We start from the raw sequence: 17,800 nt of genomic DNA on the forward strand, positions 1-17,800 counted from the left end.
TTAGGCTTAGAAAAAAACACATTTTTTTATTATAACAAGTTATTTTGAAGTGATAGCATAAAGATAGGAAAGGAGAAAATTACTAACAATGAAATCTGTGCTTGTGTGTCATTCCTGCTCCACAGAGCTGTCATATTTTCCATCTGTCTCACGTGCCACCTCTTGACATATTAACGTGGTGGGCGTCATCGGTGGTGGTCTTGGTCCTAAAGACATCGCTCAGTGGTGGAGGCGTCATGGTTGTAGTGTGGGGTGCTCTGAATTGGTCTGCATCCCCACTGCTACCTGGATGTGTCTTACTCTCCAGTTCTTTCCTTCCACCCCTCTCTCTAGTTTCACTGCCCTTAGCATTTAGGACAGGTCTGGTGGCAATGGACATCCTCACTCAAAAGCTGGAAGAATCGACCTCGCCGTGGTTTCTACCTGGTAGCTTTGTGAGTACAGTATTCCCAGCTTGCAATTCCCTTAGCATTGAACACCTGGTCCCACTGCCTCAGGCCTAGAGGCTTCTGCAGGGAAGTCTGCCCAGAAAATTGGAAGACCCTGTGCGTGGCTTATTTTCTTTCAGGTTTGACGCCTGTCTACCCACTGACAGCGTGAGTGTGCTGTAGGGTAGACTTGGTTGCCTCGAGTCTGATCTTTGACCTCCCTGTACCTGCATATCCTTTCTAGTTTGGGAAAGTTTTCTGTCACATTCTCTTTCTATCAGCTTTCAACTCCCTTGGAATCGAGTTTCTCTTGAACCCCATTAGCACCAATATTGGCTCTTTCAATGCTGTCCCCGGGTTCCCATCAGATTTCCTGTTTCTTTTCCCTCCTCCCACTGTGCATTTCAAGAGCCTGTCTCTGAGACCACGGGTTGTTCTGTTTGATCTCTTTGGCTCTTGATGCCTTTCATCATATAGTGAAGGTCGCTTAGTGTGTTTCTCAGCTCAAGGAATTGTGATTTCTCATTTTTTACTTGCATGTGTTTTGCTGACAAGTATTTATTCTCTTGAAGCTGTTGTTTGGTTCTCACAGCTTTGATTTCTGCACCCAAGAGATCATGCATGCCAGTGGCTGCGTCGTCGGTCGATGGGCTGATCTCGCCTGTTAGGTGAGGTCATGGTCCCCTGGTAGTTTGATGCCTGTTTGCATGTGGCATCTGCACGTCCCTGTACAGGGTGTTGGTTCCAGTCTTTATAACCTGGCTTCCTTGGGTTCCTGTCCTTCCAGGGATTGTAACTGGCTGCAGGTGTCTTCTGATTCTGTGGTCAGTCCGTGGTTCAGCCCTGGAGGGAGGCTCAGTCCAGGCTTGGCACGAGTCTGTGGTTGGTGCTTCATCACTGTCTGGGATGGTGTCCAAGCCCACTTTCACTGAGTCCCGCAGATGGAGTGTTGTTCAGAATGAACAGGGTGAGGGGTTGCCTGAAGGGAGCACTCTCCCTCTGCGAGCCTCTGCCTGGGCAGGTGCAGCCTGCTGCTCTGCCCACCGGCACCGGTCAGCAACCAGGTGCCACAGGAGTTTACCCATGGATGGATTGGCCCTAGGTTTCTATGCCACCATTTGGGGACCACCTCTCTTTTCTCTCCCCAATCAGATGTCTTCCTTTTTTCTGCCTAGAGTAGATAAAGGATGTGGGAGTCTCAGGGCCACCAACACTCAACACTAGGTCACACCAAGAGTCCACAGCCCAACGAGCTGTTAGCATTGTCCATCTGTGCTCCTCTCTGTGTGCACCATGCAGACCAGCCAGCTGTGGAAAAGGTGTCCTTGCTCAAAACCGGGATGGCTGCCCAGAGCTGCTCCTTTATGTCCAGGGTGAGAGATGCAAGCTGGAGAACACTTGGTCAGACCCTGCCCACTTATTTTGATAATTGGAATTTTTTTTTCAAACACCAATTTGAAGGCCCCTGCCTCCTAACGCTGAGGGTTGACCAAACAACCATGCTCCAGAGACACACCTTGGCATTTGGTCTCGAGTCCTCATGGCACAGTAGAGCCAGACCAGAAGCCGTGCTGGCGGCATCCACCTCTGCCCAAGGGATGGAGCACGTGGTCAGCTCCCGGCTCCCTTCAGCAGTCTCTTGAAGGTGTGGCACTCTTCCTCGTCCAGCTCCTTGAGGCTCCACTGCAGCCCATAGTTGCATGTGCAACTGGTCCGCTTCCATCGCTGTGGAGGGCTGAGCCGTGGCCTTAGGGGAAGGTGGACTCTCCTTAACGCAGAGCAAGCTGGACCTGGGGGAGGGATCAGCCTCAGCCCACAGCATTGACCTGGGGGAGGGATCAGCCTCAGCCCAGAGCCAGCAGCAGAGCTGGGCAGGGGGGAGCACGCCTGTAACCCGCGTGGCGCGGAAGCAACCTTCCAAGGTAGGAGGATCGCAGATTCCAAGCCAGCCTCAGCAATTTAGCGAGACTGTAAGCAACCTAGTGAGGCCCTGCCTGAAAATTAACCATTTTTTTTAAAGGGCCAGGGATGCGGCTAGTGGGTTAAGACCCCTGGGTGCAATCCCTGGTGCCAAAACAACTAAAAAAAAAAAAATACCCAGCATCAGTGGCCATCCTGTCCACCCTGTCCCTAGGAGTTCTGGGACAGTGTGTTTATGACCCCGCCATCCCCCAAACTGCACTTGGCACAGGTGAGGCTCAACATGCCCGTCTGAGGCTGAGGCTCGTGGACATGCAGGGCAGAGCAGTTGGGTTCCTGGCAGTTGCCACCAGTCTGTCCCACGGCATCCAGTCAGCCGAGGGCTGCTGTGTGTGTAGCACACGCAGGGAACAGTCCTGGTACGGGCACTACTGAAATATCTGTGAGTCCTACTGATGAGGGAGTTACACCTGGTCCATAAATATTCCAAGAGGCAATCTGAAGTGGGTCTAGGATCTGGGAAGGCAGTTCCCCGGGTGGAGGAACGCAGGGCCGAGCAGCGGGCCTCAGGATCCACTCCCCACTGTCCTCTGAGGCTGGGACAGGCGGGGACAGGTCCTGTGCCACAGGCTGCCTCTCCAGCCCCGGAAGGCTGCTCCTGACAGACACTGGGCACTGCTGGTGGCACCTGGGAGCCAGTGCGTTCACAGGGCAGTCAGCAGGGCTGCGCAGCACAAGCAGGTGGACCCCAGGGACCCCTTGTCCTCGTGTCCCAGATGGACCTCCCAGGCAGAGCAGGTGTACACCTGGGTCTCAGAGCCCTTACCACAGGCACCGTCAGGAAACTGAGGACACCACCAACATGAGGATCCAGGCAGGGGTGCTGACACGCAGGAGCAGTGAGGGCAGATGGCGAGGTCTCGAGGGACACAGTGGCAGTGCCGACAGGAAGACCTTCAACGTGTCCAGCAAGGTGTTCTAACATAAGAGCATCCGGGCCTGGTGGTGAATTCGCTTGGCCCACAAGCTGACCTGCTGACCCAGAGGGACCAGAGGGGACGCTAGCCATGAGCATTTCTGTCCAGCTTCGTCCTCCCCACATCCTCCGCCCACTGTTTTACGATTCCATGGTTGACATTACCTTTGGCAGCAAAGCAGATTGAGGCACATGGGGTGTAAAAGACAAGGGTAAAAACTACGTTCACAGGTGGGCATGTACACCCTGCAGAGAGCTTGAACCCCCAGATCAACCACGACGCTGGAGTTCAGTTGGGGATAGGTGAAGTGGCCGTCCCCGTGATTGGGAGGCTGAGGCACAGGGGTCACAAATTCAAGGGCTGCCCCGGGGCAACTCAGTGAGATCCCTTGTCCAAATAAAAGGCCTGGGCATGTGGTCACTGTAGAGCACCCCAGGGTCAATCCCCCAATTCCTAGAAGGAAAAGAAAAGGAAGATGTGCTCATGTTGGAAATATTTGTGTTCATGAATCCCTGCTTTATACTTGATCTTAAAGTAGTTTGTAGATGGAACAGAACATTTCAATCCAATAGGAGAAAAGCCTAGGAAGTCGTCAGTCAACCCACTCCATTCTTATCCCCCACCAAAAAACCCCCAAAGCAGCACATCAATAAAACCTTACATCTCTCCAGAAAACAAACTGGGAAAAATACACTTGAAACTTTCGAGGAATACTTTAGATAGCTGTCTCTTCTACTCCATGGAGAGGATCTACAGCTCAGGGCCGAGAAATGAGCAAAGAATGAGAGCAGCTCCAAAAAACTGCTCTGCCTTTTTTTTTTAGGAGGGGGGATAGTTGGAGGGGGTACTAGGGGTTGAACCCCGGGGTGCTACACCTCTGAGCCACATCCCCAGCCCCTCTTTATATTTTGTTTAGAGACAGAGTCTCGCTGAATTGCTGAGGGACTCGCCAAGTCTCTAAGCCTGGCTTTGAACTCGAGGTCCTCCTGCCTCAGCCTCCCAGGCTGGTGGGATCACAGGCCTGGGCCACAGTGTCCAGCTGGTCCGGGACTTTCGATGCACACGAACACCACTGACAACGTGGTACCCAAGGCCACAGTGATGTGCTGTGCTTGACGTGTCCAGCTGCTCTGTCCTGCCTGACTGTCCCCATGTCCCTATGGAGGCAGGAAGAGGTCCCGCCACTGGTGCAAGAGCAAACAAGCGCCATGCCATCTGCTCGGGACGCTGGGGACACCACCCTGCTTAAGCCCTGGCATCATTAGACACGGCCCTGCTCAGAGCAGAGGGACCCTACAGGGCCCGGGGCCCTCAGTGCAGGTGGGCTGCCTCCAGCACGCACCCTGCCCTCAGCACAAGAGGCTCAGTGCGGCTGGCACCCACCCAGGTGCAGAGGACCAGGGCAGAGACACCTGATGGGGACTGAGGGACACCTGCCGAGGGCAGCCCTCCACACTGTCCCCTCAGTGAATACTGAGGGCACCCCAGGCTTAGAAATCACCACAGTGGAGGCCACCTCACCCAATGACCAGCACCACCTCACCATCGCCCACCATGGGAGACTGATGTCAGACACCATCGAGGGTCAGGCCCTGGGGGGCGCACAGCAGGCCAGCGGGAGCCAGCGAGTCGGTGCCTTCCTAGGGGGACACAGCAAAGGCTGACGGGGTGCGGTGGAGGAGAAATGCGTCTTCATCAGTTAAAAAGGCCACATCATAACTGCAGCCCCAAATTCCCGAGTTTCCCCTCCCTCTCCGTCCATGGGAGGACCACCCGGAAGCCTGGGCGCTGGAAAACAAAATGCCCTCAACTGCTGGGTGGAGCGGCTGGGCCAGGAAGGAGGGCAGCCTAGAGCCTGGACTGCAGCTCCCCTGAGCACTTCCACGTTCACGTGGGGAACTGGCCCCTGCCCACTGAGGCCATGCCCCAGCTGCAGGGCTGGGGAGACCCCCACCTAACCCAGCAGAGGGCATCAGTGCCCAGGTCATCCTCAGGGAGAGGTGCGCTTCCCAGGGAAGGAAGCACCCAGAGGGGGGCACTTCCTCTTCCCTAAGGCCTTTCTGAGGGGACCCGGGGCATCCCGAGTGGCTTTAGATAAGCACATCAACATGGAGTGTTCTTGCTCAGGACAGAGCCAGAGCCCAGCCTGGGAGGGGAGCAGGAGGCTCAGGAAGAGGCTTTCATGCACACCTGGTCAAGAGGCTCCACCCTTCCAGGACGTGGGCTGGGTGCCCCCCAACCCAGAGAGGAGGGGGTGGGGCCAGGGCTCAGGACCCACCGAGACAGCAGACCCCTTCCCCTGGAGCCTGCAGGCAGGAGGGACTGGGAGCAGGGAGGACGTCACTCCAGCCCCCGCAGGTGCCCAGGACTGAGGGACAGAACAAGACCAGCTGGGCTGCTGCAGGCCTCCAGAGCTCAGCTGTCCTCCGCCCACGTTCCCTTACCCACCTTGTCCTGAAGGACAGGGACCAGCAGAGGAGACCTGGCCTGGGGGCCCAGCAGCATTGCAGCCCTCGCCCCAGGATGCCCTTACCCTCCTGCAGCTTAAGCCCCAGCAAGATCTGGCCTTTCCACTCTCCTGGCTCACGGTCACCTGGCATTAGCAGGTCAGTGCCCTGCCCTGACCTCACCTTAGGCCTCAAGCCAGGGAAGGGACTCCCCAAGTATCCTAAGGGCGTGTACCTTTCCCCACAGGGACGTGCCATCCTGCAGCCCCAGCAGCCCCATCTGACAGCTGTGTTTGCTCGAAGCCCCACCAAGAGTAAAAGGGCAGGCGTCTTCTCCCTTTTATATAATTAAGAAATGGGACCTGTGACTCTCTAATCAGCATTACAAGGTCCCCAGGTCTTGGAAGGTTAAGGGACATGGCATCCCTTTGCATGCTAATTTCTCTAGTCCATTTCAGTTTTTCCTCAGCATTGACGAGCTCCTCATGAATCAGAGAAAGAGAGTTCCCAGCTTGTCACGTGTCCTTTGCTTTGCCTAAAGTATTTTTTAAAAATATAGATGGTTTAAAAAACCTTTATAATTTTCCTTTCCTCTGTTGCTTTTGAAGTTTGATCTTGGGTAGGGACGTCCTCTCCAGGGCCTGGTTGTAGAGACACTAAGGCGTTTCCTCCTGGGGCTTCTGGGGTTCCAACTCCTTTCTGCATTCGCGCCTCTGACGGCGTGGAGATGGTCCTGGGGGTGCCGTGGGAACCAGACCTGGGCCATGACACTTATTGACAGTCCCTCCACCCGCCAGAGACACCCTGTTTTCATATGGGCATGGGACTGATCCTGCGCATGGCTCCTAGGCCGCCTGTCTGCCTGTCTGTGCCTCTGTCAGGCCTCTGCCCTCAGGAGGAGGCTTTAGGGCCCCAGTGTCTGCAGGGTCTCCACCTCCTTCCTCTTCCTTCCAGCATGTTCCTGGAGATGCCTGTGGAGTGGTCAAGTGGCATTCTGGGGCGAGAGTCTCAGCTCCAGGGATCCTGATGGACAGAAGCCGCCCGCCTTGGTGCACAGCCTTCCACGCAGGAGCGTGGCTCTCTCTCCTTAATGGGTCAATTCTCCTTCTAGGAACTTCCTGGCTTTTCTCACCTAAGGATTCCTTATTGTTATGCTTAAAAGGAGGCACTTCCTTTTCTTCCCTTCTCCTTCTTCCTGTGCTAAGGCATCTTTTCTGTAGTTGCTTCTCATTTCCATTTGCATTTTGACCTCTGTGCATTGTCGGGGGCTCTCTGGCTGGCCGCTGTGTGTGCCCACTCTCTTATTGTCAGGGGTGGTTTTCTAGGGAGACTTCTGGCTTTCCAGCTCTGCAGCCAGATCATCTGCGACTGGTTTCCCTGTCCCTTTCCAGTCCTCACACCTTTCTCTGGTGGCTCTCTGACTGCCAACTGAAAGCCATTCCTTAAACGTGAAGTCCTGGTGCCTGTGGCTGACTCACTCTCTGTGGCCTGCGCTGTGTCTGAGCAGGTGCGGCTGGAGCTGCCCTGGCTGGTTCCTGAAGTCTCCTGTCTGCGATGGGCGCTTCCCTGGGGTTCTCCTGCAGAAGCCGTCACTCTAAGTGGCCTCCACGATTTCAGGCCTGCGTTCTTCCCAGCCTCCTGCGTGGGCTGTGAGAGCCCTCTGGCAGTTGGAGAGGTGGTCAGGGTTTCCTGGACACCCTCTGCCTGCCTGGTCCCGCCAGAGTCTGCACCAGGATCAGGAGTTTGCTGCCCGCCCCTCCTGGTCTCTGCAGGAGCTACAGCCTCCTGGGCCACGACTGCCCAGAGTCTCGCCTTCCAGGGCTCTTGCACTGCTATGCTGGGGACCCCTGGGGACCTCCACCTTGCTGGGCTCCATGGGAGACTGTCCTCAAGTCCACAGACACCCTTTCCTGGTCCCTGCTTCTGAGTCACCTCAAGCGCTCTGTGTGACGTGCTCTGCACCAAGGAGAGTTGATCCTGGCTGTCCAGCTGTGTGCACTGTGGACGTGAGAGCCTGCCTACCTGCCCACAGGTAACTAGAAGCCCACAGGGGAGGGTGGTGTGGCAGCTGCTGGGCTGCACAGGTGGGAGCACTGAGTGTCCTGGGGGCAGGGGGACAGCCACCTCCTTCCCTCTCACCCTGGCTGACAGTTTCCTTCCTAGGGCCCATTAGTGCCTCACTTTCTGCCCAGACTGATGTCAGGCGCTTGGCCCTGCATGTGCCTCTGCAAGTGTCAGCTGTGGGCCTTCCATTGATGCCTTCCCTCCACACTGAGCTGATTGGTGTCCTCGGTGGGAGCTGAGGGTCTCACTTCCTTCCTGTCCCCAGCAGCATTTCTTGCAGACGCTGCCCCTGCCCCACTCTGTTCCTGACGTGTTGGAAACCTGGTTGTGCAGGTGCCCTGCACCTCGGGGGCCCTCTTCTGTTCCCTGGTCCTCGGGTCTGTTCCCTGCAGCACCACCACTTGGCCAACCACTGCTCTGTGCTGCTCTGAAGCCAGTTGCTGCCGGCTGTCTGGGCTTCCTTCTTTCTGCTCAGGATGGCTTTGCCTGTCCTCTTAGGGTGACATGTGAATGTGGGGATTGTTTTCTTCCTATCAAGGAGGACACTGGAAATTGTAGGATGGCTTTCTTTGGGATGAATGAAGTATGTTCTGTTATTCCCATTTTATTCCCTTTTAGAGTTTTGTGGGGCAGAGTTCTGGCTGGAGACCCGGGGGTGGAATTCCAGAAGTAACAAGAGCTGTGCTGGGGAGGGCCAGCCCAAGGCCTACTGTGTGGCGGGCACCTGTGGACATAGCTCCCCAGGTGGTCACGGGCTCCCTCACTCCATCCTCTTGGGACTCGCTGCTGGGAGGGTGGACGTTTGAAGCTCAGGAGCTCCGTGGTCAGCACTGTCCTCCCGCTTTCCCCTGACCTCCAGCTGGGGAAGGGCCTGTTGGGACAGAGGGGTCACTGTGCCCCAGGGTAGAACAGGCACTCCAGGAACAGTTAAGGGAGCTGGGAGAACAGGTTCCTGTCACCTGTCGCCCTGGGGTGGGGAGTCCTGGGGTGGGGAGTCCTGGGTGTTCTCCACTTAAGTGGGAGATTCTACTTTCCCAATCATCTTTTCATGATTTTCAGCCCCCTCCCCGCTTTATTGTGGTAAAATATGCAGAACATCCCTTTGTGTTGTTGAGACAGGGTCTTGCCAACCTGCTGAGGCTGGCCTTGAACTCTCCAGCCTCTTGCCTCAGCTTCCCGAGTCCCTGGGAGGACAGGTGTGCACCACGGTGCCAGCTAAAATTCACCATTTTGAAGTGCACATCTGTGCTCACAGGATACACTAACAGTGAAGAGGGCTTGCAGCATAGTGTCCCCAGCGTGGTCGTGGTAAGGCATGAAAAGCTCAGTGCGGTCACTGCTGGACGCAGCTGAGCACAGGACAGGTGCTGGAGGCTGGGCACCCATCTCATGACAGGGCTGCCTGAGGCTCAGGGACAGGGAGGGACAGGCTCGGTTTGCCTCTACTTGTAGTGTGAGGCGGAAGGACTGTGTGGAAATGTGTTTTCAGAAAGCTTTTGTCAGGAGAAAGAGGAAAAGAGCCCAAGAACTGTCAGGAAGGCGGTCAGTGTGGCCAGCACCTTCCCAAGTCACCTGGAGAGTGACATATTCCATCTCAGGGTTTTCCCAAGTGCTTTGAGATAGGATAGTTTATTGGGTTTTGAAAATGTCCTGGGAGACAGGGTAGAAGATTTAACGAGAGGCCACAGAACAAATTAAAAACCTCACACTATAGGACACACAGGAAGGAGGTCAGTGCCTCAGGGAGGGGACACCTCTGTGCCAGCCCCCCCCCCCATCCCCTGCAGTTGTCCCCAGGAGGGGGCGGGAATCAGGGTGGCAGGGACGGACTTGCAGCCTAGTTCCCTATGGGTGCTCTGTCACTACTTGGAGGAGACACGGTAGAAAGTTAGCCTTTTCATTGATACTTTTTCCATTTGGTCCTCTTTCAAAGTCTCGTCTATTCTGCAGAACAGAAAAGAGTCCTGTGTCAGTCACATTGAAAATCTCACCTTTGTCCCTTATTTCCTCAAGGCAGAGCGCAGAGATCCTGGTGATGCTCCAAGGGACAGACGCCCGTGATGAGCAGAGGTGGCTGGTGAGTGTTCAACACCTGGTCTCCACCCTCCCAAACCCCAGTTGTCGCTTGGCCAATTTCTGTGAAGTCAACTCTCCAACTGGACCACATCCGATCTCAAGCTGCCAGTTAGACGCCACTGACCAGAGTTGCTGTTGGAAGCCCCAGTACACATCCACGCACGCACACCAACACATCCACGCAGGCACACACATGCACACACAGACCCGGGGTTTGGGGGCGAGAAACCAGTGGATTTGGAGTTATGCTTTAAAGAGACAAAACGGTAATAATTTCTGTGGCCTGGGTGTCCCACCACATCTCGTTCCATTTTCAGAGCCACCCTGACAGACACCACATCCCCACGACTAGTGAGAAAGATGCTGAACCTCGTCAGCTCTGAGCCAGTGACCAGACGCGGTGCAGGCAGGACCCGAGGCCCAGTGATTCTCTGGGCCCCGCCTGCACCCTACGACACACTGACTCGGATATGACAGGCTCGGGGCCCCTGTGTCCTGCTTCTTCTGTGGACACATGTGTCTCCTGTTTGAGAGGCCTCCGTATGCCACTCCCTGGCGTGAACCCCGTCCCCATGTACTGTCCCCTCAATGCGCATCTTGGCAAGATGCTTCAGGGAGTGGGAAGAGAGCAGTGCTGGCCATTCAGTTCCAACGTACCTAGGCCACTGGACGCACATCCTCAAGCCCGCCTCATGCCATTACTGCTACTTGACAGAGAGAAGATGGTAATTGGAGAGGACAAGAGCCTTGCCCAGGCCTCGAGCTGGACACATGGGCCAGAACAGAGACGCAGACCCCCAAGGCTCAGGACACACAGCCAAGTCCGTCCACCATCGACATCGGCCCCCCGCACTCGACACTCTGAATGGCTCGCCAGCGTCTGGAGGGAGAGCCACGGGCCCAGCACCCAAGGGTCCCCCCACAGCGCGAGGACACACTGCACACTACGCACCATGTCCTCGCAGGAGGAGCACTGCGCACTGGGGCGGGGGGGCTACAGAGTTTTAAGTCAATAGGCTCCTTTCTAGAAGCCGGGGGCCGATCGCTGCCTGGGATTGCTTTGGTCCCGAGGGTGGAGAAGAGTGATGTGTCAATAGTGTATCACATTATACTTGTTTCCTAATGTGTTTAGTAGTAAATTATATAGTGCAATGGGAATGATGTATTTATAACTGTCAATGTCACAAATCAATATGAATTGCATACTTACATAATCTAGGTCTATATTAACATAACTTACAAATACAATTTGTTTCCAAACATGAAGTTCTGTTTGTAAACACAGATCCTTCTCAGGTCACGGTGGGATGGCATTCCGATTAACCAGTGTGTTAGGGTTCAGATGCGAGGTGTCCCCCAGAAGCTCACGTGCGACACAATGCAAGGATCAGAGGAGAAATGATTGGCTTGTGGGAGTCTCAACCCACTCAGTGAGTTCACCCCCATGGGATTACCATGGGATGAACAGAGTGGTGCCTGGAGGCCGGAGGGCGAGGCTGGAGGAGGTGGCCTTCGGGGTCCTGCCTTTGGGGTAGACGTTTGTGTCTGGAGAGGGGCGTCTCTGCCTCCTGGTCACCCTGCCGTGCGGGGCTTCCCTCAGCCACTCTCCTCCACCGTGATGCCCTGCCTCACCTCGAGCCCCAAGAAAGGGAGCAGGCCTTCTAGGGACTGAGACCTCTGCAACCGTGAGCCCCCAAATGGACTTTTCCTCCTCTACAAATTGTTCTGTCAGGTGTTCTAATCACAGCAGCGAAAAGGCTACGACAATACTGCAGGCTGAAGACGTTGTCAGACACACACACCCCTCACAGCCTCACCCACTGAACCCCACAGCTCCACCTAGCTCACCTATGGCCGGGCAATCACCCAGCACCCAGCTTCCTGGGTAATAACGGACAGTACACCTCATATACTGCTGAACGCTGCACTGAGAGGGAGAACCGTTTGCACGGGTGCCGTTTTGCACCACTGTAAAGCCGAAGAATGGTAGGTCACCCCCAAACGCATGAATGTATGTTCTATCTACAAATGTAATGTGTGCGATTGTGTTACACAAGTGTCAAGTGTAGCGGGTTTTAAACTCACCCTTGTGTTCCTGCGACACCTGGGCAGGAGCTTCACTTGTATGTGGCAGCAGTGAGGCTGTACCCAGCAGCTGCACAGGAGAGCCCACACAGACCACAAGCAGCTCACCTGAGCCTCTGCAGGACTTTCCTGGTCCGCAAAAAGACTCTGGTCAACTGTCGAACGGTTTTGTGGTCCAGGGGGTTGCTCCTGAGGTCCAGTGTATGCAGGCTCTTAGTGGAGATGATGATCCTAGCCAGGTCGTTAAAGCTCCCTCTGGTCAATTGGCAGGAATCCAGACTGCAACAGAGAGGATGTGGGTGGTTCCAGCCAGATCGCCCAGGCTCACTCCGCACCCCTGGGCATCCCCCTTCCTCTGTGATAGAGTCCTTTCCCCAGCCCTTGGACAGGAATCAGGGCTGTGAACCTCACTCTGAATAGTAACCTGGTACCGCGGAAGCAAGGTTCTGCAGTTCTGGGCCTCCCCTCAGATGCCTGCTAGGTTTCTCTTGCTTTTGCACTGGTTGCCCAACTCAAGGTCTCTCTACCACTGCCCCACATCCCCTGCCCTTTCTACTTGGAGAGAAGTTCTCCAGAGTTGCTGAGGCTGGCCTTGAACTTGTGATCCTCCTGCCTCAGGCTCCCTAGCCACTGGGAGGACAGGGGGGACCCAACACACCAGCCTGGTACACTTCCTGATCTCGTGGAACCCCCAAGGCGCTGCTCAGGGCTGCACTGTGTCCCCTCAGAGGGCCCGTGTTGAAACCCCAGCCCAGGTGTGATGGCACTGGAGACAGTCTTTGTGGAGGCACTGAGGGTGGACCCCAACGTGCTCTAACTGGTGTCCCTGCAGGAACAGGAAGTCCAGCCACACACAGGCACAGAGAGAAGACTGGGGACAGGGAGGAGGTGGCACTGGGAGCCTAGGAGCAGGCCTGGAGCCGTCCTCCCTGCAGGCCCTGAGAAGGAACCAGCCCTGGGCACCTTGAGCTGGGACTTCCGGCCTCCAGAGGCCTCCAGAACCCAGCGACGTGCGCTCAGGGCATCTCCATCTCTTGGTCTGTGCATGTTGCTAGGGCAGCCTGATGAGCACATGCAGATGCTGTGTCAGAAGCCGGACTAAGCATTAAATGAGACGTGGGCGGTCTCACTGTAGTCCACAGCTGCCAGCCAGCCTGCCCCCAGCCCAGGGTGAGACCAGCCATTCCCAGCCAGGAGCAGCCAGCAGTGAGCGCTCAGGCAGCCTTGGGCAGAGGGGTGGATGGATGTGCACAGCAGCCAGCTGCTGCCCTCACAGTCTCCTCCTGCCCATCAGCCTGTCCTTCTGCCACCCTGAGGATGCACCCGAGGCTTCCCAGCACCCACCCGAGTTCCTTTAAGCCGCAGCGGGAACGCAGCAGAGCCTCTTTCAGCAGCCTCACGCCAGCATCTCCTATGCTGTTGCCCCCGACATCCAGGCTTCTCAGGTTCGGGTTGCTGACGAGGACGATAGCCAGGGCCGGACAGATCCTCATAGTGATCTGGCACCTCTGCAAACTGCACGGCAACAGACAATGCAGAGACCTGTTATCCCCAGGCTCCTCCCGAGGCCTGGAGGAGGCCCAAATGGCTCAATAGAGAGTAGGCGCAGGGAGAGAAGAACCAGAACTAAGAACCGTTACAACCATGTCCCGGAAGTTGAGTGTGTGACAGTCCTCCATGGTTCGATTTCATTATCAACCTCTTCTTCACCGGGTCGAGGAAGTTCCTAAATATTCATGATTTTGCAAGAGTTATACTAAAGGGATAGGTCTCAAGGCCGACTTTCTGCCTTTTAGGCAGATTTTTACTTTTAACCAGTTCGTATAGAGAGTTGCCTGCACTGACCTTTTTCTAAGCATCTCCTTTGGGAGGCGGGGAAGGGCCCAGGGCCCTGCAGCTGCCCAGCCTAAGCTCTGTCTGCCAGCCCCGCCCTCCCCCTGACCTTTCTGATGCTGGGACAAATCGGGTGAATTCCCTCAACACACTTTTGGAATTGGCTTGCTGCAGGGCTCCTTAGTGCCTCTGCATTTCACGGAGGACACGACACAGCACTTGTCCTTTCCCACTGTCCTGCTGTCGCTGCTATCAAGACTACCGTCCTCCAGTGTCTGTGTGGGGCTCTCTTCTCTTTGCTGTCTGCAAAGACTCTGAGAAGACTGCTCTTCCATGAGGGTTTAGTGAGACTCGCTGGTGCAGGTTTCTTTCTAAGCCACACTGGGCGGCTGATCTCATTGTGTGCATGGTCTGGACGCGTTCATGGTTTTCTCTTTGAGTTTTCTTCAAGTCATGCTCTTCTAGAAGCTGACCGAGTCTGGGAACAATCTGTCGGGTTCCTGGTGCTAAGGTGCCCACAACACCCCGACAGGTCACCGCCCCCACCCCCGGCAGGTGTAGGATCTCTTCCCCTTGGTGGAGAAATGCAGTGCTCCCTGCAGCCGCAGGAATCCCTGAGCACTGGACGGCGGCTCGTCTGTCCTGAGATGCGCCAGAGTGTAAGCCAGGTAATGAGTCTCAGGACAGAAATGTACAGAGCCTCACTAGTTCTTGTGTGGATTACATACTGGAGCCATAACACTTGATGCATGGTTAAGTAAGCTGCATTAGTAATTGGTTTGGGACCTGACACTGAACCCTCAAGCAGTTAAGCACTCAGCCACTTCCGCAGCCCTTCTTATTCCGAGATGGGATCTCACCCAGTTGCTTAAGGCCTCGCTCAGTTGCTGAGGCTGGCTTTCAACTCGTGATCCTCGTGCCTCAGCCTCCTGAGCCGCTTGGATGACGAGAGTGTGTCACCACGTAATCCAGCTAGTAAACTGATTCAACTTCCCTGCTCAATTTCACCTTTGTGTACTGCAATTACAACATTTCACACAGCTTGTAAGGCCGGCACCACACTCTACGGGAGAAGGTGGATACAAGTGGCCCTCTGCAGAGAGCAGCAAAGAACTTGCACTCTTCTGGCCCTTTCGGCTGTCGGTGCCATCTGCTTCTTTACTTCTCTCCTTGTGCCCTGCATCTCTGGTGGTTTGGCAATTGAGACAATGTTGAGCTGGCCACACTGGCTCACGCTGGTAATCCTAGTGGTTTGGGAGACCAAGGCAGGAAGATTCCAAGTTTGAGGCCAGCCTCGGCAATTTGGCAAGACCCTCGTCAATTTAGAAAGTCCTGTTCATAAGTCAAGAACAAGTTTTAGAAAAGGACTAGGGGTGTATTTCTGTGGTTGAGCGCCCCTGGGTTCAGTCCCCGCTACCTCTTGGACAAGTGTGCCCCATCTTTGGCCACTCGTTTTCTTCCATTAGTTCTAACCCACCGTGCAAAGCACCTATGAGGTGAACATGACCCTCATCTCTAGGTGTTCCAGTATCTGCTGCTTCCATGGGGTCCCTGTTCCTAGAGTTGAAAGGTGTTCTTTTGTTGAGGCAGAACACGCAACGGTTTGACCCATGAGTCAGGTTGGGGGACCTCTCTCTTGTCTTCTTGCCACTGTTCCTGATCTCCTTGGAGCTTAGGTTCTTTTCAGTGGGTTGAACTTATTGACCTTGGAAGATCCATTTGGAGTATGTCAAGGTCACGGCTCATGTCCTCCATCACCTGCCCCAACAGAGGATAGTTCCCTGGCTTTTTACGGGGGTCTGGCTGGCACTAGTTTGGGATTCTTGTTTTTTAATCCAGTCTGAAGGATTTGGGGAGAACCTCTCATGACCTACACTTAGCCTACTGCTTAGGTTTATTCCTGTTCCACTTCAAGATGCTTCCATTTTTAAATATTGTACTGACATTTTAGTGGGCTTCTCTCAGAGACTGACCGGCAGCTTAACCCACCACTGCAGGAAGGAGATCGCTTCTCCTGCTCTTCCACGATGGCATCTAACGTCCCTGCAGCCTGGACCACGAGGTGCACGCTCAGATTTCCTAAGGGATCAGGTGAAACCTCCCCTCTACCTCCCTGGAGCCTGGAATTCTCAGGGAGGCACCTGATCAGGACGCACTGACCTTCCGCTTCCCGGGATTCTGTCAGGAAGCTCCCTGGCTTTATCAGCCTGAATGCCCACAGGATGGTGGGTCCCCCTCGCCACCTTTCCCCTGGAGGGCGGGCTCTGTTTTCCCTCCTGATGACACAGGTTCACCTTGGGCACACAGGCCAGGCATCTAGGCCCACGCTCTGCCCACCACAGGGCCCTTCCCTGGGTCACCATCCCTAGGCCCCTGAAGGACCTGCCCCAACATATGCATCTGTGGTTCACAGGAGCATCTCTACCCGAACCTCAGCCTGACAGCCTTCAGCCTCCCTGGGAAAGGCACAGCCACTGTCCTTTCTGAGCAGGTGCCTCCCCAGCCAGGGGCAGGGCCTGGCCACCAGGCCACCCTCCACGGCCTACCACAGTGTCTGCAGGCTGCAGGAGGGCTGTCGCAGGGCCTCACACAGCTGTGCCACTCCCTCGTCCATCAGGGGGTTTCTGCTGAGGTCCAGATGGCTCAGGTTTGCGTTTCTCAGGAGAACCTCAGAGAGGTGTGGGCAGAAGTGCTCACAGATCTGGCAGCCGGCCATCCTGGAGGGGAAGCAGGGGACAGCAGGTCACGTGAGGGCCGAGGTCCCAAGGACGGCTCAACTACACGCTCAAGGTGGTCTTTCTGTGGTCCTGTGTACGAACTCATGGGACCCAATCTCCCCTTTGACTGCTCCCTACCCACATGAGACAGGCAGGAGGAACCGAACCGACACAGAGCCTCATGAGAAAACCAGGGGTGAGAGGCACAGCTCAGATGCCAGAATCTGTCAGTTCTGGTTCTGACTCTGCATCTCACCCCGTCCTGGGACAAGCCTTCTGCCCCCTGAGGCTGTTGCCCAGAGCACGGGTGACGAGCAGGGTGACGTGCATGGGTCATCTCAGGTACCAGGTCCTCAGCTTGTCGGGTTCTGGAGAATCCTAACAGGTTCTAATGGCTTCTTACAAGGAACGCTCTGCCACGTTGGGAGAGCCACGGGGTACAGGAAAGAACAGAGCAGAGGTGCAGCGGGGTCCCCACAGGGGCTGCTTCTGCTCCCGTTCACAGAGGGGCAGCCCGCAGCTGGGAGGCCCAGTGACTGCAGGAGAGCAGCAGACCCGGGGCTGGACCTCGAGCCGTGGATCCTCAGCTGGTGCCCTGAAGCCCTGCTGCGGTCTCAGCTGGTGGACACAGTGCAGTGACCCGGGATGCTGCGTGCCCCTTGCCCACCCCAGTCCACTTACACCAGCGTCTGCAGGGTGCAGTCTGGGTGGCGCAAGGCTGCGCACAGTGTGGGCACACCATCAGCCAGTGCATTATTGCTCAGGTCCAGGAGCTTCAGCTTCCTGTTTGTCACCAGCATCGAGGCTAAGGCCTCACAATCCTTAGCGGAGATGCCCGAGTCCTTCAGCCTGCAGGGAGGGGGACATTACGTACTCTGGGCTTCCCTGCCTGGACTGGCCCCTGGTGCTAGTCCTGTGAGGGCCTGTCCTGCACGGAGCCTCCTGGGGAATCCTGTCATCACCCCCAGGCCCCGTCTGCACAGCTCGGCCCAGACCCAGTCACTCTGTGCTTACCCACCCCAAGTCACTTCCCCGACCCCAGGGCAGCCCCACACATGATCCGTGTCCTGCGAGGCCCTTCCTGCTCCCCAGCCTGTGCCTCCCACCACACCAGGCAGTCTTCCTAGAGGACTCAGGATGCTGTCCCCAGCACGTCCCCTTTCCAACTACTGCCCCACCAGGGTGGGGATGGCGTTGCTCAGGGAGAGTGCGACCCTCCTCCCCAGCATGGCATGCGTGAGGCCTCCTCAGAC

General features: G+C 55.9%; 1 protein-coding gene and 2 long non-coding RNA genes across 3 annotated transcripts in view; 1 reads left to right on the plus strand and 2 right to left on the minus strand.

The window, feature by feature from the left end:
- LOC144370820 (uncharacterized) lies at window positions 1–5,887 on the minus strand. Its single transcript, XR_013430783.1, has 3 exons — window positions 5,774–5,887; window positions 3,175–3,778; window positions 1–2,218 (listed from the first exon to the last, which is right to left on the minus strand). It is a non-coding gene; the product is annotated as an uncharacterized LOC144370820 (long non-coding RNA).
- LOC144370821 (uncharacterized) lies at window positions 4,184–11,178 on the plus strand. Its single transcript, XR_013430784.1, has 3 exons — window positions 4,184–7,804; window positions 9,850–9,913; window positions 10,628–11,178. It is a non-coding gene; the product is annotated as an uncharacterized LOC144370821 (long non-coding RNA).
- Window positions 9,450–17,800, minus strand: part of LOC101972894 (NACHT, LRR and PYD domains-containing protein 4) — a 23,303-nt gene continuing 14,952 nt past the window's right edge. Inside the window, 5 exon segments of the mRNA XM_078032111.1 lie at window positions 9,450–9,780; window positions 12,106–12,276; window positions 13,342–13,512; window positions 16,377–16,547; window positions 17,229–17,396. Coding sequence (XP_077888237.1) covers window positions 9,699–9,780; window positions 12,106–12,276; window positions 13,342–13,512; window positions 16,377–16,547; window positions 17,229–17,396 — 763 coding nt within the window. The 3' untranslated portion in view covers window positions 9,450–9,698.

This window comes from Ictidomys tridecemlineatus, chromosome 15 (assembly GCF_052094955.1).
Source record: "Ictidomys tridecemlineatus isolate mIctTri1 chromosome 15, mIctTri1.hap1, whole genome shotgun sequence".
Classification (NCBI taxonomy): domain Eukaryota; kingdom Metazoa; phylum Chordata; class Mammalia; order Rodentia; family Sciuridae; genus Ictidomys; species Ictidomys tridecemlineatus.